This window comes from Propithecus coquereli, unplaced genomic scaffold (assembly GCF_000956105.1).
Source record: "Propithecus coquereli isolate 6110/MARCELLA unplaced genomic scaffold, Pcoq_1.0 Scaffold329, whole genome shotgun sequence".
In the NCBI taxonomy this organism is placed as follows: Eukaryota; Metazoa; Chordata; class Mammalia; order Primates; family Indriidae; genus Propithecus; species Propithecus coquereli.
Window position 1 is genome coordinate 1,697,632 of NW_012148941.1, and position 26,153 is coordinate 1,723,784.

The following is a 26,153-nucleotide window of genomic DNA, read 5'->3' on the forward strand; positions in this document are numbered from 1 at the left end:
TAGTCATGTAAACTTAAAAGTAGCTATCACGATAGGCAACAATTAAAGGTAAAGTACTTTCCGAATCTTTTTTTTTTTTTTTTTTCGGCATATTACGGGGGTACAGATGTTTAGGTTACATACGTTGCCCTTGCCCCCCTCCTCCCCACCCAGGTCTGAGTTCCAAGTCTTTCTGAATCTTTACTTGTGACATTCCATGGCCTAAGAGCATCTCAGAGTTGAAGGGGAACTTAGAGGTGATCCAACAATTCTTACCCTCATATGAAACTTTTCCATGCAGCAAGAGAAATGTGTATCTAAAATGTTTTATGAGCCTTTGAATCTTTTAGTACTAAAAGGAATGTTTTATGCTCAATTTTGGTATACATTGCTTTATCCTACATATATATAAGGCATCACTATTCCTATAATGTGCCTTCATAAAGGAACCTAAAGAGAAGAAATGTTGTGACCTCAGGGACCTCCAAGATCACATAGATGGCTCTCTAACACTTTTTAACTTCTAAATGATTTGACTGTTAACCTGTCCTTTTATCAAAGACATCTCAGATTCTGTGAAAGGGACTTAAACAGGTCTAACGAGGCAGAGGAGTGGGGTCGATTTAAATCATCTTGCATATGGAAAAAGAAAAGATGGCCTTAAAAAGAAATGTTGCTTATGTATAGTGTGTACCACTGTCATCTAATACCTGAGAGGAATGAGTTTGTTTTCTATTAACTATGATTTCTTTGAATCCCTATGAATAAAAATTACTCCCAGAATCACTTACGGTTCATCAACATTATTAAGGACTATGTCTTATAAATCAGTGGTTCTTAAACCTTAATGTATATACAAATAATCTGGGGTCATGTTGAAATGCAGGTTCTGATTTAGTAGGTCTGAGGTGGGACCTGAGAATTCTGCATTTCTAATAAGCTTCCAGGTGATGGAGATGCTGGAAGATTGTTGGCCCCACTTTGAATATAGCAAGGTTCTAAACCACAAAGATGAGGAGCAGGGTTAGAGTTAGGGTCCTGGAATTATTATTTATGATACATTTGTCTGTCTATCCTACTAAACTGAACTCATTGAGGGTGAATCATAATCATTTTTGTTTAGGAAGACTATATACTATATTGTCCAAACCAAGAAACGTTTGAGAGAAAAGAGGGAGGGTTGTGTTAGTATTTAGGTCAAAACATTAGGCGTAAACTGGGACTGTCATAAATAAACTTACAGTTACCTTGTCTCTTTCTTCAGAACCCAGCATATGTTAGGCATTTGATAAATGTCTATTGAATGAATTATATTCTTGCATAACTCTTTGATCAAAGGAGAACATGTTTATAGTTGTATGATTATGAATTTAGTCCATTGTAAAGGAAGAATGCAAAACGTAAGGACAAGCTTACTTAGTATCATACCTATCATACCTTGAAGATGCAAATTTTGTTAATGCATGTTTTTCTGAACTAAGGAAAACCATTGAAGCAAGTATGTAGAAGCTATTTTATAAATCACTTTTCTCATGAACTCTGAGAATGAAAAACAGGAAGTGAGGTACCAAATAGGAAGAGGTAATTCTGGTTAAAACAAGTTACTATCATTATGATAGAGAAAAGAAATAAAAGGAAAATAAATAAGTTAGAATTTGATGGCTATCTGAAAAGACTGCCCCCAATCAACAGTGATTAAAAATTCTGAATGCAAAATTAATTTATTCTTTGTAAAGCTGGAATTCAAAATGAGATCCAGGAGTTGCTATAACCAGATATTATTACTAGGGGAAAGAATCTATGTTAACAATTTATCTACAGTTAATTCAGGGACAAGGTTAATGCAAAATTCACATACATTAAAAATACCCATCGTTGCAAATATTGACATTTTAATTAGACAAAAAATATTACCCTCATTCATATATTAACAAAATTTATATTACTAGGATCATATTTTAATATTATAAATATATAAAGAAACTATCTGAAGTGAAGTACACTTTTTAAAATAGAAACAGCTTTCCCTTAACCTTCTTGACAAATTTAAATTGTATTCTTGAAGTGGAGCTGTTGTTAGATGTGTCTTCATTATTATATACTTTGAAACATAACTTGGTCTTTGCATCTTTTTCAGGATGTTCTTGAGGAGAGAATTTCCCTGGAAGTTCAACTGGAACAACTTCGACCATTCTCTCACCTATAAGCCAATTGCCGTTAACTGTGAACACAACCATTTTTAAGTGATTTGGGGTTCAAAGCCAATTTGGAGACCCAAACATTCAGCTCACTGCATAATTCAACATTAAATTTTATGATTCTGTTTTGCCCTATATGTTCACCATTGTATTTAAGTATCTTTTATTTTTTAATTTCAACAATAAAAGGGGTCAGGATGACTTTTTCTGGCGGGTATATTGTGTTTGTTGGCACACCTTACCCTTGCTGTTCCATAGCATCAGGAATACATAATAGTGGTTAATTATATTTGTATGGCCAAAACCACACGCTGATTTGATTTACAGAATGGACATCCCATTTACATCTCAAGCCAGCCACAGGCTCAGAAATCTTTGCAAAAAAGAAATATAAACTGTCAATTTGTCCTCTTTTAGGTTTAATATTTTACATAAAGCATCTATGTTTGTTCTGTAAAGTATCTTTAAAATGAGTTTCCTATTTAGTTTTTGGTTTTAAAGAACTATATTGGATAAGGCAGTTTTCACTGTAAGCTAATTTACTAGAAAAGTCTTCCTCTCTGCAGTAATCAACATCCTTCAGGAGTCACATGGTACTTTCAGACCTCTTTTACATGTCAACTTGCGACAAATATAAAACATGTCAGATTTTGTATTTTCTTTGTGAATATTTGATCAGTTTCATCAGTAACTTAGAATTATTTTGCGTGAGATGTTAATTCAGCAGTAGTCATGTAAACTTAAAAGTAGCTATCACGATAGGCCTTTCTTAATTGTCCTTCACGGTGAAGGGAAGTGTGAATCCACTACATAAGTACTATCTACTTGGAAACATCATCACTTCTTGCATGATTTATGCACTTAACTCTCTATTAACTCTATTAATCTACAGAGATTATTTTCCAATACCATCTTCTCACTTTTTTTTTTTTGTTTTGGAAGATAGACAGGTTTTTCCTATTAACAAAGCGTTTCTGGAGTATGCCCTATTCTGTGTTAGAATTTACTTTATGTGATAGATACATTTTGATCACATTTGTAAATTTGCATTCACTGCTGACTAACAGCAGATATTCCCTTTAAGATTTATTCTGTCTATAGGATCATAGATGTTAAGCTGCATGGCTATATCTTAGCAGAATCATAAGTGTGATTTTATCTTAATAGAACACAGTAATTTTGTACATTTTTAAACAAGGATTTAAACGTTTAAGAATTAGGAATTTTTATTTTCATTGCTGAAAGAAGAAAATTTTTAAATAGCCTAGGTTCATAATCCTGGACTAGACCAGTCAATTTTATTACCTTAAATGGAAATGTGAAGGAAAAAGGAAAGTGACAACCTAAAGCTTCCAAGATTAATATAACTTTCACGTAGCAACAACTAGGTAAAAATATTATTGTACATATCAGCTAAAATTTCCAAGTGGCGAACAGTATGGCTTCAGTTTGTTGAATAACCAAATGAAGGCTTTAAAAGCCCAGGAATCTCCTCAACACCTAGTTTGCTGTTTGGTTGAAACAGAACTGTCTTTTTTTATTTTTACTCAGCTAAATTCCATTATAGGCGAGTTTTGCTAGGTTTCCATTTATTTTTGTTTTTTAAAAATTGCTTTTTTCAATTGCTTTCTAATTTAACAATGTCACAAATTTTTTTTTTTTTTTTTTTTTTTTTTTTTTTTTGAGACAGAGTCTTGCTCTGTTGCCCGGGTTAGAGTGCCATGGCATCAGCCTAGCTCATAGCAACCTCAAATTCCTGGGCTCAAGCGATCCTCCTGCCTCAGCCTCCCAAGTAGCTGGGACTACAGGCATGAGCCACCATGCCCGGCTAATTTTTTCTATTTTTAGTTGTTTGGCTAATTTCTTTTTATTTTTAGTAGAGACGGAGTCTCGCTCTTGCTCAGGTTGGTTTCGAACTCGTGAGCTCAAGCAATCCTCCCGCCTCGGCCTCCCAGAGTGCTAGGATTACAGGCCTGAGCCACTGCATCCGGCCGTCAAAAATATTTTTAAAGCTGCTTTTTTGGAAGATCTAAGACTTTAGTTTTGCTACCCAAAACAAAAACACTTAAAAATTACAAAAAACTTTTTAATACTTTGTAGTGGTATATTTTTGATGCTCTCTAGAAGAGTACATTCATGTTAAGGATATATATGACAAGTTTTTTTAGTAGGTTGCCATTTATATTTCTTATACATATTTTTCTTTTTTTTTTTTTTTGAGACAGAGTCTCACTCTTTTGCCCGGGTTAGAGTGCCATGGCATCATCCTAGCTCACAGCAACCTCAAACTCCTGGGCTCAAGCGATCCTACTGCCTCAGCCTCCCAGGTAGCTGGGACTACAGGCACGCGCCACCATGCCCGGCTAATTTTTTTTTTCTATTTTTAGTTGTTTGGCTAATTTCTTTTTATTTTTAGTAGAGACGGAGTCTCACTCTTGCTCAGGTTGGTTTCGAACTCGTGAGCTCAAGCAATCCTCCCGCCTCGGCCTCCCAGAGTGCTAGGATTATAGACAGACATGAGCTCCTGCGCCCGGCCAATATTTTTAAATCAATAATTATTTCATGAACATGTTATAGATGATTGGTAAATTACCAACACATTAAAATACTTTTCTAGACAGATCATTTAAGCAAAAACACTTTTCATTCTGCTTCTATTTTTTATTAGATGATAAAACAAAACTTTACACAGTATACTTGCTCTATCTTAGGTTTCATCACAACAGTCAAATTACTCTAAGTAATATTATCCATGAATATAACTGCCAAGAGAACTAGTTCAAATTTTGGGCCTTATATTGTTGTTATGATACATTCTACATAAGTGAGCATAGATAATAAAGTTTTAAAGTTGGAAGGAACCTCATAGGTCATCCTAGTTTGTCCTCTCATCATCCTTGACCGATAATCATTCTGTTTCTTATTGGGTATTCATTGGAACAGAAAATATATGTTGACTGTTTTTGCCAGGGAGAATTGGCACCCCTGATGTTTTCTTTAAGTTTGATTTTACTTCTCCATACTACTTTTGATTGCATTTTGGAGTACTGACAGCCATAGGAACTTATCATCCTCTACCTCTGTAGCACAAATCCATTCATGCTTTGGACCTTGAAGAATAAATGCATTCTTGACATCTGTAAAAAGCATTTGAGGTACGCTAATTAATCTTTGCAGGTAACAATCAAAAGAAGATATTTTAAAATTCAAAAATTAAGTCATCTTTAAGAATTTTTGAAATTTAAAAAGAGATTGAAAACAAATACAAATGTGGTAATGTCCTAAAATTACTGAATAATTCAAATATAAAGTATTGCTTTTATATCATAGTTAATTATAATTAGCAGTTATTTTAAAAACCGATAGATGATGAAATGTTCTTTAATTCCTTGTTTCAACCACTCTAGAAGGAACCGGAATTGGTGACAGACTTTACTAATAGTTATTGTAGGTAGAGATGCTGAAAACTAGACCTAGACAACCTTGGTATGAGGGCCAGTGACAGAATTAAGCCACTACCTGGCTGAGTACCCCACTATCTGTTAGGTTACATAGCAGTGTTGTGATTATCATGGTGGGAGGGAACTTAAAAGAGACATATTTCATACACTATTTAACCATACTCAGTGGTTTATAGGTAACTAACTCCTTTTATCTGAGTTTGTCTTCTAGGTGGAAATATTTATTTCCACACTTGGTGTTCATTTTTTCTCAGCATCAGATTTAGAATGGACTGAAGCCATTAGGAAGCAGCCCTTTTAGTTAGGGGTTGGTTACTTCTCTAAGGTCTTGGTTCCAGCTTTAACTTTAAATCCTGCCTTTACATGCAGTGAAAATGTTAGAATGGGAGGTGTTACATTCACATTGTTTGGCCTAACAGAAATATAGGAAAGAGATATGAATCCTCTAAGCTTGGGAAGTAGAGTGTAGGATAATAACTAAAAATAAGTATAATAGTTTTAAGTAGGATTTCTTATGACAGATATTTCTGTTGCAATTATTATAAATGGAATGTTTAAGTTACTAAGCATCCTTTACAAATATGTTGATTCCTTCATTTGAAAACAACTCCCAATTTAAATGCAAACTTAAGGAAGAAAAGGTACAATCCGATCTGTAATAATACTTAGTCCCAGTAGAATGGAAAAGTAATAGATAAATATCTAAAATATGCTTCAAAGCTGTAGCACCTTCAGACAGTATAGAATAGTGGTTAAGAGCTCCAGCTTTCTTGTCAGACTGCTTCAAAGAATTCATGATAATGTGAGGTCTTGCCTCCCTTTGTGGTTTTTGAAAGCCGCTTTTCTAATGTTCAGGGTGCATGTCTGACAATGCCAGTACTCCTGTCTTCTGCTATTTCACAGGTAGATGAAAGTTCACATTATTTTATGAAATCCTAATGTTTGGGAAATTGTTAACTGGTAAATTATAATTCCAGTCCTTTTCCTACTTTTTTATCGGTTAATGAGCTTTGTGTAATATAGCTATAGTATTTGTCTCTTGGAAGGAAAAGAATACATACACTTGGAATCTGGAATATCTTCTACAAATATCCTATGAAGGGCCACTGATGCAATGAACTGGTAGGTGGTTTTTGAAGTCCTTTCAAATGGAGTATGAGATGTGCCCCGACTAGAAATAAGCAGTACATCATTGAAGAGAAAAAGGCTGAGATCACGGATGTGTTCATAGAGCCTGGGTTGAAATGGAGAAGGGACAGTTTTAGTAACATAGGTACATACATGCTTTGTACCGATGTTACTAGTTAACATAGGTACCTATGGTTACTAGTTAACCATTTTGAAACTGGTTAGCCATTAGTCAAGGGTTTTATCCCACTGCAGACCTTTTGAGCAGCTTGTTGAAGTTCTCAGTATAATATTCCTCCTGATGTGATTAGTCCCTTCTCTGTCTGCCTTAGACTTAGACCAGAACTGTGGGCCATCAAGGTTCCTGGTGGAGTGGTTCGAGCTTGTCCATTGGACAAGTATTTTGTAATCAGTGTGGGAAAGATAAACATTGAACTTTTCTTCACTTATGAAATGAATCACATTATAGCTGTGGTGTTAAACTTTTATCAATTTTGGTGTTTTGATGTATTGGGGCAATCTGAAGAAAACAAGTTTTTGTTTTGTTTCATCTTTAAGGGTAACAGGCTGGGGTAGAGAAAAGCAGAAGAACCAATGTGGCATGAGGTATCTCAGTAGAAAGTGGGGCTGGGGGGAAGCATTAAACTGCTAGGTAGAAGTAAATATAAAAATTTTTACTTTAGATTGGAAAGAAATTGATAGGTAACTTAATACACTTTATCAATATGGAAGGTAAAAATCAAATAGTTCTTCATTTTCACTGAGGTTGCTACCATGGTCAACTGCAAGTGTATTTGTCAGGGGGCAAAATTTGATGTCCTCAACCTCCCATATGTTACCCTCTTTGCTGTTCTATTGCTGGAGCCTGATCACTGTGTCTGGCAGGTCTCGCTGGGTTTTCCATCCTGTGTGAGTACTCTAGCAAAGCACCAGGTGATACACAGGGAGGAGCTGGGGAGACCCCACCCACTTCCCCCCTAGGAATGGCTAAGTGAAGCAAGCTAAATGTTTTAATAGAAGATAATTTTTTTTTTTCCTTTTAGAAGCATCAAGCAACCCTAAGGAAGCTACTCTGAAGAAGAGTCAGTTTCTGTATGCTTGTTCAGGGGAATCTCTTATTTTTTAATCTTCACCATTTGTGTTTAATTTTTAAATTGTCAGTATAGAACATAAAGTGTTACCAAATGCTTAAGTGACATCAGCCTCTTAGCTTTTTACTTAGTGTACTCTCTTTTCCCTCCACTCTTCCACTTTGGTTGGTTCACTCCTCTCTTCTCTCAGGTCACCCAAGTTCTCAACCTAGCACATATCCTTTCACTCTTTGTACTTGCTCAGGTAATCACCACATCTGTTTGTGGGGAGGTTGCCATTATTTTATGAAAATGCTAAGATTTCTCCCGATTTTTTCCTGCTTTTCTTCCTTAGCAATGGCAGTCTCTTCAAGCTAACTGGTATAACTTTAATTCATTCTTTTTGATGGCTAAACAGTACTTCATGGTGTGGATGGACCATCGTTTATTCAACTTTTCCCCTCTTGATGGGTGTCTGCTTTTGATGGACTTTTGCTTTGTTTAGAGGCTTGGATCCCCTCCCTTTTTTCTCTTCCTCTCCCTCCTTTCACGTGTTTTTTCTACATTGCCACTATAAATGATGTTGCAATAAACTGATTCCTTACATATAAACAAATGCCTTACATCTGCTGTTGCTTATATCAGATAGGATTCCTGAGAGTAGGGCTGATCGATAAAGGGTACAGTAGTCCCCGCTTATCCATGGTTTTCTTTTTCATAGTTTCAGTTACCTGTGGCCAACCAAGGTCCAAAAAATTCCAGATATAAACATACACATAACTTTTATTACAGTACATTGTTATAATTGTTCTACTTTATTACCAGTTACTGCTGTTAATCTTTTACAGTACCTAATTTAAAAATTAAACTTTATCATAAGTACATGTGTGTATAAGAAAAAGTGTAGTATATGTAGGGGTCGGTACTCTCCGAGGCTTCAGGCATCCACTGGGGTCCTGGAACGTATCCCCCATGGATAAGGGGAGACCATTGTCTATATATTTTTATCAAAGACTTCCAGGTTATTCTCCATGAAAGCACTATAATTCACATAACTCACTTTATATGATAATGACTCTGACTGGTACATAGTACAAACTTTAATTTGCATCTGAATTACCTGGTGATTTTGTTAAAATGCAAATTCTAATCAGTAGAGCTAGGGTGGCCTGAGATTGCATTTCTAGCAGGCTCCCTGGTGGTGCTGAGTCCACTGATCTGCAGGCCACACTTGGAGCAGGAAGGCACTTAAGCCATTTATTGGTTATAGCCATGCCAAAGAACTGGGCGAAGGAAGAACTGGATCAAGGAGCTACAGCATTTCAAGGAGTACTGTGTTTTGATTTCAGCTATTTGGAGAGTGTTAGGAGTTGTTTAGGTGTATGAATAGATGGAAATGCAGTGGTCACCCAACCATAGCGCAACTCGTCCTTTCAAACCCTTCCTTCCTGTCTTTGGTTATGACTTAGGCTGGAAGGAGTGGAGTCCTTCACATTTATTGATATCTTGCAAGCAATAATATTCTAGGTCAAGTTGATAGGTTATTCTAAGGATAATGGAGTGTATTGAACTAGAGATTAAGGGAGAGAGGAAGCAGAAAAGATGGGGGTGCGTTTGCAATGCTCTGAGAAGTATGGGGTGAGTGGCAACTTTAAATAGGCAAAAGAATTCTACCATGTTTTGCTTTTTTAGTGGGGAAGAGGAACAATATTTTTGTGATATCCCTGATACGAACAGTTATTTCTCCTATCATACAAGATTAGAAAAATGTCTAAAGTTGTAATAAAACTTTGCTGTTTTATCTGAATTATTAGGGAATATGACTTCAGAGTGCTTCGAAGAAGTGGCATTCAAAAGAGTGCTTGCTTTGGTAGATGTTCTGTTCCTTTGGGAAGGACAACATTGAGAGCAGAGGTAATTGAAAGAAAATTACAGTTTTTTTGATCTACCTGAACCAGGGTGGGTGACTGGCCCAGGGTAGGGAGGGGGCAGCCACACTGACCTGAGCTCAGGGTGCTTAGCAGGGAGGCCTTTTGTAATCTGAGGACATGAGTGAGGGAAAGATTAACACACAAGAGGTTGTTTCAGTCTGATTGTGAGAGTGCTATTTAAAACACATACGTATATATGATTTTTATCTAGAGAAAAGCTTTTCAAAAGCCATTTACTAAATTAAGCGCCCCTGGATCTCTCCCAACAATTCTCATCCGTAGACAAAACACCAGGTTTAAAAAAATTTAACAATTCCTCTAAATATGCAAAAGCAAATACAGTTGTCCCTCAGTATCTATGGGGATTTGGTCCCAGGACCTCCTGTGATACCAAAATCCAAGGATGTTCAAGTCTCTAATATAAAATGATACAGAATTTGCATATAACCCATACACATCCTCCCATATACTTTAAATCATGTCTAGATTACTTACAATACCTAATTCAATGTAAATGCTATGTAAATAGTTATACTGTATTGGGTTTTTTATTTGTTTTTAGTTCTTTTGTATGGTTTTGATCCTTGGTTGTCTGAATGAAGGGGATGCGGATCCCATAGATAAGGAAGGCCAACTGTGATTTCGCCTTTAATGTTGACACAAGGGAGCAGCTGAAGTGGATTCCACTAGTGTTTTAGAAATGCATCTGCTCACACTCAGAATCAACTCCAAGGGTGGTTTTTTCCCCTGAACTTGGATAGGGTTTTTTTGCTTATTTACAGATAGGTTCAATGACTCAGCAAAATGAAACACAGCTGCCATAATATAAATTCTTAACTCCATTTTATAAGTGTTTTGTTGTTGTTAAATACTGCACCAACCAGCCCAAAGACAGAGAAAGGCACAAAGTACCCAACTTCTATAAATACATAAAACTTTAAAGGAAATTTTCAGGACAGGAACTTTGGAATGAACAGACAACAGGAGCTGACCTGAGCCAAAACTGTTTATCACCTAGTGCCTGGACACCCACACTCTGACAGGTGGATCACAGTGGCTTTTTGGGTCCCCAGAAAAAGTCAATTCTGAACCGAGTCTAGTGTCCCTGAGAAGTCTGGGTACCCTTTCCCCAATGCAAAGTCACACTGGTGAATGACCGTAGGTCCCTCTGGGGAAGGCTAAGAGTAAAGTTTAGAGTAGGCCTTTTGGGCAGTGTAGTAAATAGGGTCTTTCCTCAAGGGGACTCTGGGTCTGGGAAGTGGAGGACCCCATTTGGTGATCAAGGCCAGGCCTCTACCAGTTTTAGAGAGCCCCACTTCCGTGCCTTTGGCCAGACCCCACTGGAAGAAAAAAAGCATGCTTAATATTTAGCAAGCTTAAAGTCACATAAATGAAAATCAGTGTTTCTGAAAAACCAATAATACAATTAAGTTCCAAGGTACATAACATATTATAAAACCTTAACATACCCAAAACTCTGGTCTATGTCCACAGAGGAACAAATGCTCTCTGAATTTGCTAGCTCTTAAAATGACTCTCTTACTTCATCCCTATCCTAAAGTTTTTCATTTAGAGCGCATTTACTTGTTCTGTGTCATAGCCCTTGTTAACTAATTATCTGTTTGGTATTGCTGCTATATTGGTGAGTGATTATGAGGAAGGCTTTGTTCATCTTTCCACCTGCCAGTCTAATTGGTGGGAACAGCACTGCCAGTGCACTGAGACCTGGATCTGAATAAAAGGTCTGTGACCTCAGGCAACTTAAGCCAGACTCCTGTCCTGTAACAGAGGAAGTGGCCTGGAAAAAACAGCAAAAATATTTTCTGTCTCTTTAAAACATCTTCTGCTCCTTTTTGAAAACTAAAGCCTGCATCCCTGCCTCAGGCCAGTGGTTGGGAGGGACAGGGTTAGTCTTTTGTTTATTTGTGCAACAGGAGATGGCTGAGCCCTGACCTGGTAAAGGGAGGTCACAAGATTGTCTTCAGCTGAGAAGGATGATCAGAATCATCAACTATAGTTGAATAGTAATTGCCTGAAGCTGAGAACCCACCCTTTAAAAGCTCTGTACTCCTGTGGAATGTTCAGGACATTTGGCTTTTGAGATGAGAAGGTCTGCCGTTTTTCCTTCTTTGCTGGCAAAGTAAATCTCTTTCCTCTTCCCCAAAACACTTGTCCTCGTTCTTCTGATTTGGCCTCGCGGACAAGTACCGAGTTCTGAGTAACAGTCCTACCTGCCTCACCACGTGATTGTAATAAATTTGTCAAATGAGAGCAGTTAAAACATGATAAACCGTAAGGCATTATTATACTCAAGTGAATCAGTACTATATGTATAAATACAGCAGAGTGTTTTTCCTCCAAGTAAAAATTCCTGATGGAAATCATGGGAATGGCATTTCTTGGGATTTTATGTGATTTTCTAAAATGATAGAAAAGATTACAGGCTAATATTGATTGATATCTTTTAGAATGTGAGCCTATTAGCGTTTACTTCAAATATTAATGTGAAGTTACATTTGTATTTATGGTCAAATGGAATCACTGAGAAAGTACTGTTGACCTAAAAGAAGCTGAGGGAAAATCAATATAAGTAAAGAGCTTATTTGGGCCAGCCTTAAGGATTGCAACCCAAGAGCTTAGATTCAAATTGCCTTGAATACACACTCCAATTAGCAGCAGTTACAAGTGGATTTTTAAAGGAAAAGAAGAGCTGTAATCCCAGCACTTTAGGTGATCGAGGCAGGAGGATCATTTGAGGCCAGGAGTTTGAAACCAGCCTGAGCAACATAGTGAGACCCTGTCTCTACAAAAAAATTTAAAAATTAGCTGGACAAGGTAGCAGTGTGCCTGTAGTCCCAGCTGCTTGGGAGGCCAGGAGTTGAGGAAGAGGCAGTTCCTAAGTTGTTTACCGAGAGTTTACATTTAAATAACAAGCTTTTCATTAGCTATACATACATTGTTCTTTATATCACACATTCCAGGAGCGTGAAAATTGTGGGTGAGGCAGCTACTCAGGAACAAAATGCCTTTAAACAATTGCCCCCAGTCATGGGTGCAAGGTGGGGGTGAGGAATGACTGAAGTTCCACACATGATGTCTCTCTGGACCCGATACATTTTGCATATACCTCACATAGCTAGCTGACTGCTCTGAGCTATTTTTCTTTTATCAGCACCTACTAAATATACATCTACTCCATAATTAGGGTGTGAAATAATTTTGTATTATCCTCAAAATACTCTGTTGTTCAAATACTGAAGATGGAAGTGTAAATTCTGATAACTGAGGCTACCAGCTTCCATTTAACATGTAGAGCTTGGAAGTTGTTAATCGCATCCTCACAACAAAAAAGAAGCTGAGAAATTCAGAATCAACAACTTTTCTCAGATCTATCAGAGAATTGAGGTCACAGTGTAAACCATCACCACCCCAAAAGCTGGAGGGACAAATGGATACAGAGAATCACAGTTTATCAGAAACAGAAACTGCCTGCTGGAGCCAGCATGGAATAGGAATACTTAAAGGGTAATTGACTACTTGCTGGAGATTGAGTGTGGACTAGTTTAAGCAATTAAAACCTCTGGAGCTCCCACAGTGCTGTGTTTTCCCTCCAGGAGCCCACTGAGTTCTCACTGTGAAGAGCTGAGAAAAATCCCTGCTTCTTCCTGGGGGAGTACCATTTTGAAATGCGCTTAGAAAGTTTTGTTCCCCTTAACAAAAGGCCTGCCCTCAAGGGAAACTTTTATCAGAACATAACCAACTTGGGCTTTACCAAAGGCTAACCAACCTGGGAAAAGGGAGATACTCAACTCCAGCCACCTCTAGCCTTCCTGTCTCAGAGGTGGAAAAAGAAAAAAAAAGCTGAGAAGCACTTATGAAGGTCACAGCCCAGAAGCAAAAGTCTCATTAAAAAACTGAAAACTGATCATAGAACTATAGAATATTTCCCCTCCCCTCCCATCTTATTACCAAAGCAGGACTCCTGTATGATACAGTGGAATAACACCAGAAAGAAGTGCAAGGCTCAGACCCTATTTAAGAAGGGATCTCCAGGGAAGGACAAAGACAATAAGGACAAGAAAAGCAAGGACACAAGAGAAAACTGTAGCCTCTGACACCAAGCTACAATAAGCAGTGAATGAAACTGAGGGCTAATCTTACTAAGCCCTCCAAACTTAACCTGCCTTACTTGCTTTTAATAGCTTCCAGTTGATCTTAAAACTCCCACTAGCTTCCTTATAGATAACATCTCTGACTGTGGGTCACTATAGTAACAGGTGCTTAAAGTTGATTTTGAGGAACTAGGGGGTAGCTCTTGTCCAGTTCAAGCCAATTGAGATCACCAATCCTTCAACTGTGCCTGCACAGGTGCCAGAAGAGTGACCTTTTGATATCAGAGGCCCAAAAACTCCACCCCCAGATCATGCTAAAATGCTGCCATTTTCTGTGCTTAGATCCTATTAAAAGACATGTAGCTTGATACACTTGCACAGAAACCCTGATTACCTCACGTTGTCTACCAGCCATTCGCTTTTCCCCACACCCCACTTTCTATGCCATAAGTACCCCCAAACCCTATTTTCAGGAGGCATATTTGAGTTTTGTTCTCCTGTCTCCTCACAGAGTGGCCTTGTGAATAAAATCTTTTCTCTTCTGCAAAGCCCATTGCCATAGTAATTGGCTTGCTGCCTGCAGGCAGAACAAACCTGGTCACTGACATAAACACAACCTAATTCCTAGTCAGATAAATACAAAACTTCACAATAGCTTGATTCCTTTTACCTGATACATCGTGTCTGGCTTTCAACAAAAAATTACAAAGCATACCAAGAGGCAAAAAACACAGACTGAAAAGACAGGGCAAGCATCAGAACCAGACTCGGATATGGAAGAGATTTTGGAATTATCAGATTAGGAATTTAAAATAACTATAATTAATATGTTAGAGGCTGTAATGGAAAAAGTGGACAACATGCAAGAACAGATGGGTAATTAAAGTAGAGAGAGAGAAACTCAAAGAATTAAAAGGAAATGCTAGAAATAGAAAATACTGTAACAAAAATGAAGAATGCCTTTGGTGGGCCCATGGATAGACTGGACACAGCCATGGAAAGAATCAGTGAGCATGAAGATATGGCAATAAAAACTCCCCAAACTGAAAAGCAGACAGAAAAATGACCATGGGGTGGGGTGGGGGAAAGAACAGACTATCCGAGCAATGGTGACAATTACAAAAGGCATAACATACGTGTATTGGGAATACCAGAAGAAGAAGACAAAGAAAGGAACAGAAGAAATATTTGGAGTAATAATGGCTGAAAACTTTTCAACATTATTGATGTGGAGATGGATTTGAGAACTTCCTCCCATCTCCTCACATGGTGCCTGTGATATTAAACTCTGTCTCTGCTGTAACCCCTGCCCTCTCAGTATATTGGCTTCCTCTTGAGCAGCAGGCAGTGAACCTGGTAAGGCTGTAAGAAAACGGGGGCTCATCCGGGATAGCCCTGGTGGACACTTGCCTAAGGTTCTACAGTCCTCTCATCATTGGGGCAGCCTGAGAGATGTGCCCTAGTGGTTGCTCAGTTCTGTTGGACTGAGGGCCATCTCTGGTGCCATCGCTGACATTGTTGACCCATGGTGCTTGGACCTGTTTTTAGTGGAGAAAAGATCTCTGGAACTAGAAGACAGCCTGGTGAGTATTCAAAGCGCACATAGCACCCCCTTCCTTCTTCCAATTTTTAGCCTCTCTGGAGGCATTGTGGCTCCCTCATGGGTCTTGGTTGGCTTTCCCTACATTATAGGAAGAGTCTTGTCTTGGGAAGACTTCTCCCCAACTGGAGGGAGAATAGAGAGTCTGTCTGGAAGAATACTCTTGAATTTTTGGTTTCACTTGTTTTGTAAGGCCTTTTTGCTTTGATATATATGTTTATGTGACTCCCTTTCCTCCCAGAAATAGTGTTTTCCCTGTTGCTCTGTCTTTCTGTGTTGGTCATAAAAGGTCCCATTCATAAGAAGTTTTTGTTGCCTCAACTTTTTTTGCTATCTTAGCCTACTTCTGGAAAATGAGTGGATCTTTGGATTACATCTGGAGAGGCTGTTGGATTAACTCACTTTAAAACAAGTACCTCATTAAAAAATATAATGGCCAAAGTGAATCCTTTAGATTAAAGCCTCCTAAATTTAAAAAATAAATAGATTTTAGAGATCTCTTATTCTAAATAATTGCCTTATTTGTATTTATGAAAAGATCAGAACTAAAAGAAGAACACATAATAACTTCATGGCTAGCCTTAGGAATTCTTCTTGACAAAATCAAAGAGCAAATATCTAAAACAAAGATAAAAATCCTTTGAACACTACCCCTGTGGCAACAATGGTAGAAGCCAATTTACCTTGTAGCCTAGTGGTTAAAGTTCTGTGCTTTCTATCTCAGCAGTCCAGGTTTGACTCCCAGGTAAGGGATGAGCCTGTCCTGGGTTGATGTTTGCATAACTTTTGGCAATTGTTGATTATTTTCCCTTCTGCACACAGCTTTTGATTTCTGTATTCTATGGGAGCTTTGGGGGCTTTTAGACATTTATGTATACATGGTCAGCTGAGATGCTGAGACCCTAGAAAATACACCCGGACAACAATGTGGGTCACACCAAGTTTAGGCTACTGAGACTTTCCTTTCTTTGAGCTGTTTTGTGAATTTTTTGCATCCCATAAAAACTGTTTTCCACCTCTTTGGAGACACTTCTTGCTTCCTTGATTAAGTTATAAGTTAGGTTGAGGCTTATCAGTTTCACTTAGATGGATACTTTAACTAAACAGTTCAAAAGCAAAAATGTCAGCTGTTTGTCCTGGCTGAAGTCAGCTCCATTTCCTTCTTTGGTAATCACCGAGTTTTGGCCAATCAAAGGCAGCCAACTGCTCAAACTGTGTTTAAATCAGGCAAACACTGAGCTGTAACCAATCCAGCTGTTTCTCAACCTCATTTCCATTCCCTGTACCTCATTTTGCCTTTGCTGTCCAGGAATCTTCTTCAACCATGTGGCCGAGCAGGAGTCTCTCTGAACCTGTTCCGGTTCGGGGGCTTCCCAATTCATGAATTGTTCTTTCCTCAGTTAAACTCTGTTAAATTTAATTTTTCAGAAGTGTGTTCCAAAATAGAACTCCCACCCCCGGGAGCACCAGTGAACAAGTGAGGTACCTACAGGCCCATTGTGTCCACAGCTCTCTCAAAGTAACTGGGGCTTGTGGGTAAGTTCTCTCGTGGATTCCAAACTCCACACATTTGTGTTTTGAGCTCTCCAAGTTTGTTTAAGCAAATTTTTAATCCTAACTGGTTCAAAAGTCACAGTGCAAACTGGACTGGCTCTGGGATCAGATTGGATCCAATAATTAACTGGCTTAGATCCAGTTAGAAGGCCTCAGATGTCTCACGGGGTCAGGCAGAAACTGGCAGTAAATGGCAAAACAACAGCGGGTGTGAACTTCAGCTTTCAGGAATTCACAGGGATGTCTGTGTTCTATCCCTTTGTTCCTTTTCCTGCATGCTTGGGTAAGGAAAAATCATTGCCCGAGTCGATCATGGAGATCTGAGAGCCAAAGCCAAGATTCAAGGTAAAAATGGGATCCTTAATTCCTGAAGAACTGATTACTCTACTTTGTGCCTGCATCTACCTACATACTTGTAAGTATCGGGCCCCAGAAGCACCAAATGCTTACAGAAACGTCCCAGATGGACAGCTTTATCAGGGCCTTCAAATTAGTAGCATCTGGGGATGCCTAGTGATGTGCAGACGCTTGCAAAAATATTTAAAAAGTGTCTTTACAAAAGGCAAATAAAAAGTTTAAATGACTAATTAATATGAAAAATCAAACCTGCTAACCTTTTGGCTTAGTTACTATCCTGTCCCAAAGGCAAAAAGAAAGCTATCCTGGATAAAGTGTTTACAAAAGGTAGGCCCTCAGGTAAGATAGACTTGCTTCTTTTTCAGATTTATCCATGCTAAGTCCAGGTATAGAAATGCCCTTTTTTTTTTTTTTACCCTATTCCTTAGTGGACTTCACCCCGAACTCAGTAATTTTGGCTAGAAAATGGTAGCTAAGTTAAAAAGACCACCTACCTAAAACACACCTCTCTGGCATTTAATCAGATTTTTTTTTTTTTTTTTTTTTTTTGAGACAGAGTCTTGCTTCGTTATCCAGGCTGGAGTGTGGTGACGTCGTCATAGCTCACTGCAGCCTCAAACTCCCAGGCTTGGGTGATCCTCCAGCCTTAGCCTCCCAGGTGGCTGGGGCTGCAGGCACATGCCACCACGCCTGGCTGATTTTTCTAATTTTTTTTTTTTTTTTTTTGTGGAGACAGGGTCTCATTTTGTTGCTCAGATTGGTCTCAAACTCCTGGCCTCTGGTGATCCTCCCGCCTCAGCCTCCCAAAGTGCTGGGATTGCAGGCATGAGCCACGACTCCTGGCCCCTAGTTGGATATCTTGAAACACTTTTATAAGAGAAATTTGTATCTATAAAGGAAATTTCCATTTATAAGAGTGTCTGAGAGGGAGGACTAGAAACCCTTAACCATTGTTCTAAATGACTAGTCTTACCTTTGTTGGATACTTTTCCTGGCCATCTTGTCTTAACTGGGACTTTACACAAAACCTTTTTTTCCTTGGTATGAGCAAATGATGGTACGATATTTAGGCCTAAGGTCTTAGCTCTGTGCTTTTGAAATATAAATGTTTTGCCTTGTTTCCCCTAGACATCATCTTTTTAAAAGGCAAATTGTTGCCTAGCTAACAATTGCTTAGGGCAATAAGATAGGTAATTAAAAGATTGATAGTCTGAATAAAAAATATATTTAAAAGCTGGAAAAAAAAATTATTGACAGCAAACCACAGCTCCAGGAAGCTCAGAGACCACTAAGCAGGATACATACCAAAAATTCTACACCTAGCCATAATACATTGAAACTGCAGAAAATCAAAGACAAAGAAAAAATCTTGAAAGAATCTAGAATACAAAGAAAACCCACCTTACCTATAGAGGAACAAGGATAAGAATTACATTGGACTTCTCTTCATAAACCATGCAAGTAAGAAGAGAGTGGAATGAAATAATTAAAGTGGTGAAAGAAAAAAAAAAAACCAACAACCTAGAATTCTGTATCCAGCAAAATTTTCTTTCAAACATGAAGGAGAAATAATTTATCAGACAAACAAACATGTAGGGTATTTATTTCCAATATACCTTAGTAGAACATTAAGAAATGTTAAAAGAAGTTCTGCAGAGAGAAGGAAAATGATATAGAAACTCACACTTACATAAAGAAAGGAAGGGCGTTTGAGAAGGAATATATGAAGTTAAAATAATCTAATAACCAAAAACTGGAACAATCCCTAGCATGTCTCCTGCCATACCAGTGTGTTTAAAATTGCTGGTTTGACAGCTAGTTTCCTTCAATCATTGTAGCTCTTTCCTATGGCTACTAACCCAAAACAGCAAAACCAAAGAAAACAAAAATGCCTTGACATTGGGAAAAGCGACACTGTTCTGTGATTTGATTTTCCTTTAAGATCCAGTCTGTGTGAGGATGGAGGTGAGGGGACTGATTTCTTCCACCTACCCTGCTGCCCTGTGCCTTTGGGAAACATTTGCTGAAATATTCCTTGAAATAACAAATCAATTTTTATTATCTTTATTAGAATTGGACAAATTAAAGGAGTTAATTCCCCCTCCTTTTGGTTGCTATTTGTTGAGTCATTATCTTTGCCATTAATACTGAAAACACAGTTTGACAAATAGTTTTTTAAAGCAAACATCAGCAAAGTATGGTCAACCACCTGTTTTTGTAAATAAAGTTTTATTGGAACACTGCCATGTTCATTTATGTATTGTATTGTTTATGAATAGTGTGTTATTTGTTATGTATTGTATCATTTATGTAGCTGCTTTTGTGCTACAATAGCAAAGTTAAGTAGTTGCTACAGAGATCATTTGGCCAGCAAAACCTGAAATATTTACTATCTCTGAACCTTTGGAGAAAAGTTTGCCCATCCTTGTTCTAAAGGAGAAAAGGGGTAACTAATTTATGGAAATTAGCATCCTTCTATCTTTTGTTCTTACACTACTCTAAGCACTATGCAAAGTGGATATCATGAGGTCATTTTTAATACTCACCTCAGTAACTATCTGAGGATAACAATAAATTGGTCCTTTCTTTCTTACAGTTGAGCAGATCGTTGGTATGAAATCAACACTTGGATCTTATCCAAGTAGGAAAGTGACCAACCTTCAGAACTCCTGTTTCTGTGGAGTTTGTGGTCCCAGCAGGGACAACTTATTTTCTCCCATTCTACGCAGTAGCTGCCTAGAGCGCAGTGATAAAATACCTTACACTATCTCAGAGGAGTATGTGAGTAACTTTTCAGTTCAGTGCAAAGATTTATCATAAACCTACAACATGTCAGACATTGTACTGAATGCTGGGAATACAAGATGAGTAAGAGAGTCACCTGCTCGTAGGAGTTCACAGCATTAGGTAGTTAATTGTTGTTTACCTTAAAGAGAAACTTATCTCCTCATCACAGCAGTGAAGTTGGGCTACTTCTTGGATCCTAATCAGATACCTGTTTACTTCTGACAGAGTCTATAAAATCAAAAAAAAAATTAGAAACATATATAAATTTTTTAAATTAAAAAAATCTCACTACTGCAGAACCATTTTATATCCCAGAATATGGAAGTGTTGAGTGAAATTCAGTTCAATTATGAAAAAGTGAATGTTTTCATTGTTTATAAAACAAGCTTTCTTTAGAAAGACCACAGTGTTGATAAAGAAAACTATATCCAAGAATGTTATCAAAATTTTTTAAACTACTAAAATCATTGTTTTATTTGTAAACACTTTCCTAGTATCAAAAACGAAAGTTCAGGGTGGGCAAGAAGGGAGCCATGAAGCAAAGGAAGTGAATGAATTATTAATAATACAGATTAAAAAGTCAGGCCCTTGTATCGATCTAGTCACAGAGATGATACCTTGGCGTGAACAGTGACCCAGAGATAAAGTTCTGCAGACTGTGGGTTCTGAGATTCTGGACTTTTGCAATTCAGTCAACTCTACTTCTCTTTCCCTACCAAATGTGCAAACTGAAATGATGACAAAATAACTCCATCTTGCTTCCCCAATTTGACCAAATAAAAATTACATCTCCAATCAGTAGATACTTTAATTTGACATAATTCATATATTGAGCCCCTTCTGTGTGCCAGACACTAGAAGACACATAAATTGTAGCTCATACATGATGGAGCTCCTAGTTTTGTGAATGAAGGATTGCGATAAAATATAACATGCTCAGAATACAAAATACTTAGGAAGGAGCGATTCACAGCTGGAGACATTGGGGAAAACTTTGCAAAGAAAATGATTGAGTTAGAGTTTTAAAGATGAATAGGAGTTTATCCAGTGGAATAGGAAGGGAAGAAAGTATGTGCAAAGCACAGATGTGTGAAAAGGGGCTAACATTCTTAGACAGTCATGAGCAGATCTGTGTGGTGTGAGCCTAAGGTGGTAGGGGAAGCTGTAAGAGAGAAGGTAGGATGGGGCCAGGTGACATTCTCTAGGTAACAGATAGCTAACAGACAACTTCTAAAATTGTTCAGACATGCTCAGTGTGCAGAATGCTGTACCAGGTACTACATGCAAGGAGATAGAAGACAAACAGGACACATGGCCCCTTTCCTCAAAGGGGGTCATGACCACAGGAATACCAATAAAGGAGCAAAGACGGTAGAAAAGTTATGGGATAAGAACAAACCCCCTGTGCCTCTTCGTACACAGCACCCTCGCAGATAACAAGGGTGTGGAACTGGAGAGCTTGGCAGTGCCTGACACACAGCGGGGACCCCACGAACGTTAGCTGCCTCGAGACCCATTTGTCTCCTTTTGCCAGTGACTTGAGGTTATGTTCCTGAGCGTGGGATATAGCAAGAACGTCGGAATACGTACGGGGCACCCCCTGATGATTCTCTGTATATCTGACAGCTGATCCTTCATAGTGATGTTCTGCTTCATCTAGGAAAAAAGGTGATTTTAGGCAAACTCAATCTGTGACCTTTTTATTCATAAAAGACATAGATTAAAATTTTTATGGCACTTGATACAGAGCCTAGGATTTCATATAATAAAAAATTTCAATTTTCTGTACCTAATGTTTCGAAACAAAGGCAAGTAACAAAACTGTCTTCAAAAAAGCATCTCTAGGGCACAATGTGTTAGTTTACAATCAGCCCAGACTGCTGTACAGTATGCACAATACTACGATGGTATTTTCAGAACCTGTACTCCAGGATGCTTAATTACTTCTTCAGAGAGTAGTTATGATCATTCTACTTACTAAGGCAGGAAAGCTAATTAGCACGTTAAAAATATTTTCAGAAACAAAGGATTTTACATTTTGGTTTTTTTTCTTTTAGTTATCCAGAAAAACCAATCCAAATACCTCATTCTTCAAACTTTCACAGAGGTTTTATTGTATTTGTACAGACATCTGAAAACATTCTCTCTGATGTTGTTTGGCTTAGAATAGATGCCTTCAGGGTTCAAAATCACTGAACACAGCTACTGATTTAGCTTTAAAAGGATGAAAGATCTGAAGTGAAGAACACCACAAGGAGATAAAAGTATCTCAGGGTCTCCGAGTGAGAGCACCACAAAAGCACTGTAACATTGTTAAAGGACACAGATTCTTATCAGCAACAAACCTGATCTAAATAACCTTTGTATTTTTTGATTTGGTCAACTGCAGTGGTCAGGTCCCCACGGTCGACGTGTTCTGCAGGAGTGTGAAGCCTCAGGGCGTAGAGAAGATTAATGTATTCTTCAAATCTTCGGGATGGGTACAAAAGCAGCTCCGGCAGGCTGGACAAGGCAGAGGGAAGGGGACTCCGGTCTTTACCTGAAGGTCGAGGAACACCCTGTCTTTGAGGGGCTCCAGCTGTGCTCTCCTTAAGAACTTACGTCAACATCTTGGTAACAACAGTCTTATCGTGCCTCTTGAGGAAAGCTCGGAATGCTGGTGTCATTTCTCTGCACTAAAAGGTGAGAATTAGATTGTCAAAACTTGGCTCTATGTACAGCCTTCTGTCCCATCGAGCAAGCATGGTCAATGGAACACTGGAAGCAAAAGAGCAACGTCTACATCTGATCAGAGTATTACTAGTGCTATTGGTGTCTTCCTAATATATTAACTATGGTGTATTAGTTATACTATAGGCCTGACCGGTTCATCAAACTTAATAAAGACAAATAAGAATGGACTTTGCAACCAGGGGGCCAGGATTCAAATCAGAATACATTGAATGTGTGACCTTGTCATGTTACTTAATTTCTCTGAGCCTCAGCTTTCTCATCTGTAAAATGGACACCATATCTAATTCTGGGGTGTGGGGAAAAAAACAATCCTATCCATAAAGTGCCCATCATGCAGTAAACGTTATTTTCTTATAGCAAAAACTTGACTATGAATGGTATTCACCATTAGTTACTGCCGTTAATCATGTTTTCCTAGTAATGTTACACGAGTGTTCCACTGTACTTAATATCTGTTTTAAAATGTATTCATTCATCACTGTTAGAGCACCCGTGAAGTTACCTCCTTTTACATGCCCGAAAGAGGTCAGCAATGCTAATTTCTAGAAATCAAATATTCACTGATTTCAATAATAATAGCTAACATTTATTGAGTACTTATATGCACACGCTATGCTAATGAAATAAGTATTATTATTATCCATAGCTATAAAATTTTCGGCACCAATTTGTTTCTGATACCATGTGATGCTTTGCTCCAAGTCTTGTCCTCAAGGTCAGTTGCATCATCAAGTTGTCCAGCAGAGACTAGACTCCCTGGGTGGGGTGGGAGGAACACTACACAGGAAAATGTCCAAGGGCAGAAATCACCCAGAGGCCTCCCAGCCCGCAGGCCTTCGGTGAAGACACATGGGCACAGTGGATACTGACAAAGTGCACTGCCACGTGGCTGCCATGTAGCAAGACAGCCTCTGCTGCCACACTTTCAATACAAATTGAGGAGGGGAGAGAGAGGGATCTCATTCCCATCAGAAGAGATCCCAACAAGAGCAGCAAGAGAATGGTGCAGAAGAGAATTGGATATTCCTGCTCAGATTAAGTAATGGCATGAATCACAACAGGGAAAACTGTTTACAGTGAGCTGTTAGGAAATGGAAGACCAAATGTCAGACCCAAAAGTTCCTTATTTCATAGTGAGATTTCATAAGTTGAATGTCCTTATTTCAAGAAATACATGGATTATTAATTCACTTTCTATGTAAGACCTTCTATGTAAGACAGCTGACCTTGTCAAGGCCAGACAGCATTGCAGTAGCAGACTGAGATCAAGGCTCAGTCTTGCTTCTGCCTAGTTGTTGAACCTTTTCCTGGAATCGAACCACAGAGTGTCTGGGGCAGGTGAAAGTCTAGCAGTTTTTATGAGGATTAGTTCAGTTCAACAACCAGTTCCCAGGCATTGCCGTGTATCAAGCACGGTGCTAGCCCCTAAGTCAGGGTCCCTGTCCTCAAAGAGTTCACAATATACAGGAGGAGAGCTGGAAGCTGAGAGCAGAGAAGAACCTTTTCTATTAACTCCAGTCCTTTGGGTTGCCCCCAAAACCTCCTTTCGAGCTCAGAAGGTCTAATAGGATGATCGATTGCAACTCAATCGCTTACCTTCTCGATAGTTTTCAGAACAACAGGGTAATTGTTGAAGAAATTGGTATATGTGTTCAACTGGCTTCCAAACTTCATGACTATCTCTCCCACACAGTGAGCAGGGCTCCATTCCTGTAGTCTGTCTCTCAGGTTGTCTAGAAACCGCCTGCAATATGAGAAAAGCATAGCGATGAACTATTAGCTAGGGTAACCTATAGACTTAAACAGTCGATTCATTGTCATTAGTGCAGCCTTTTTCAGCCTAGTGCTTTGGTCAAGTGCTCTGTCCTTGACACAGTGCAGATGTGGCAGGAACGGGGAGCTGAGCCGCGAGGGAGCAGGTCGCCTGTGGTGGGATCCCGCATCTCCACCTTAATTCCTTGAGCCAGAACCCCACACTGGCCTCCATACAGCTGCCCCTGAATGCCCCATTCCCCTGTAGCCAGACAGGCAGGCACGGAGGTCCAGTGTTCCGAAGACAGTGCTCCACTCGCTTCCACAGCTAAACGCAGAAACCCCTCACTCGGCTATCACAGTCCTTGAACACGGAAGAGCCTAGTTCAACCTCTTCATTTCATACGATTTGGGGGCCCTTGAGGATGAGGAACTTATTCCGAGTTACCCAGAGAGTTACTGTGAGAGATGCACATGCTCAGTTTAATTTTCCTTGCCCTCAGGTAGATCACTTTTCTCTCTCATGGTATGTACTCGAAAATATGCTGTTATTAAACTGACCTCAGCTTTGTAAGCAAAGGATCCTTGTGGCTTAATCCCATTAAATGCTTCAGTTCCTTACCATTGCTCAACTAGACACCGCTGAGGAAGAACAGCTCCCTGTGGCTCTCCTTCCAGTTGTCTGTTGCGTGAACTGTCTGTCGACTACAGACCGCCCAGGCGCTGCGCCCCACCCCAGGCACTGTGGCTGTGACCTGGGGAAGGCGTGGCCCTGGGAATCACCGCGCCTGCCCGCAGCATGGTGACTGATGTGACGGGGAGGCTCTCTCCTCTCTGAGATGGCCAGGGTCCCCGCGAGTGGCAGAGAAGGACTGAGCCTCCATACAGCTCTTAATACAATAAAGTGTGGGCTCCTCCCATGGCACAATGAGTATTTTTAAAAATACCTATTCACGGTTTACCTGTTGAGACTTAAAATCTGCAGAACATCAGAGAAAATGATCTGGATATTTGCAGCACTCAGAATGGCTCTGTTGGATGACAATGCTGCTTTCAGTGGCGTTGCATAAACATCTCGCACAATTTCCAGCATCTGCACATATTTTCTCTCGCTCTGTAAGAGTTCCCTGACCACTCTAGTTCGCTTTTCTGCTGAGTCCATCTGGAGTTTCCTCTCCTATAAAAAGCATTAAGAATTCATAGGAAAAAGCATAATGACTCTGTTCAGGCTTACAGCCTCCAGAAGCCTGGAGTCCACGCAGTTAGAGAAGAGGAAGTATTGAGCAGTCAGTGGTCCTGGTTTGTGAAATGCGGGTTGAAGGGAACCTTGAGAGGGGACTATGGAAGACCCATTGGCCATCACTGGTCCCCAGTATCACCAAATAGCCCCTCACGTCAGGCCAGCCTTATGCCTTTGTAGACAGGGGACTTTTAACCTTGGATGTAAAAGCGGGCAGGTGGAAACCTTACTTTTATCCATCTATCCATCCA

The 26,153-nt window shown here is 39.1% G+C and overlaps 2 protein-coding genes across 3 annotated transcripts in view; one reads left to right on the top strand and one right to left on the bottom strand.

The window, feature by feature from the left end:
• The window catches only part of REPS1 (RALBP1 associated Eps domain containing 1), a 74,792-nt gene extending 72,406 nt beyond the window's left edge, over positions 1-2,386 (top strand). For both annotated transcript variants that reach the window (XM_012650496.1, XM_012650497.1), the window contains one exon: positions 2,117-2,386. In XM_012650496.1, coding sequence (XP_012505950.1) covers positions 2,117-2,185 — 69 coding nt within the window. In that variant the 3' untranslated portion in view covers positions 2,186-2,386. The remainder of the gene's footprint in view (positions 1-2,116) is intronic.
• A 2,800-nt stretch (positions 2,387-5,186) lies between these two features.
• The window catches only part of ECT2L (epithelial cell transforming 2 like), an 81,913-nt gene continuing 60,946 nt past the window's right edge, over positions 5,187-26,153 (bottom strand). Inside the window, exons 11-18 of the mRNA XM_012650482.1 lie at positions 25,625-25,839; positions 24,507-24,654; positions 22,779-22,852; positions 22,523-22,679; positions 21,768-21,833; positions 20,317-20,405; positions 6,700-6,872; positions 5,187-5,314 (exon numbers count right to left, since the gene is read on the bottom strand). Of these exons, the coding sequence (XP_012505936.1) occupies positions 5,187-5,314; positions 6,700-6,872; positions 20,317-20,405; positions 21,768-21,833; positions 22,523-22,679; positions 22,779-22,852; positions 24,507-24,654; positions 25,625-25,839 (1,050 nt within the window). The remainder of the gene's footprint in view (positions 5,315-6,699; positions 6,873-20,316; positions 20,406-21,767; positions 21,834-22,522; positions 22,680-22,778; positions 22,853-24,506; positions 24,655-25,624; positions 25,840-26,153) is intronic.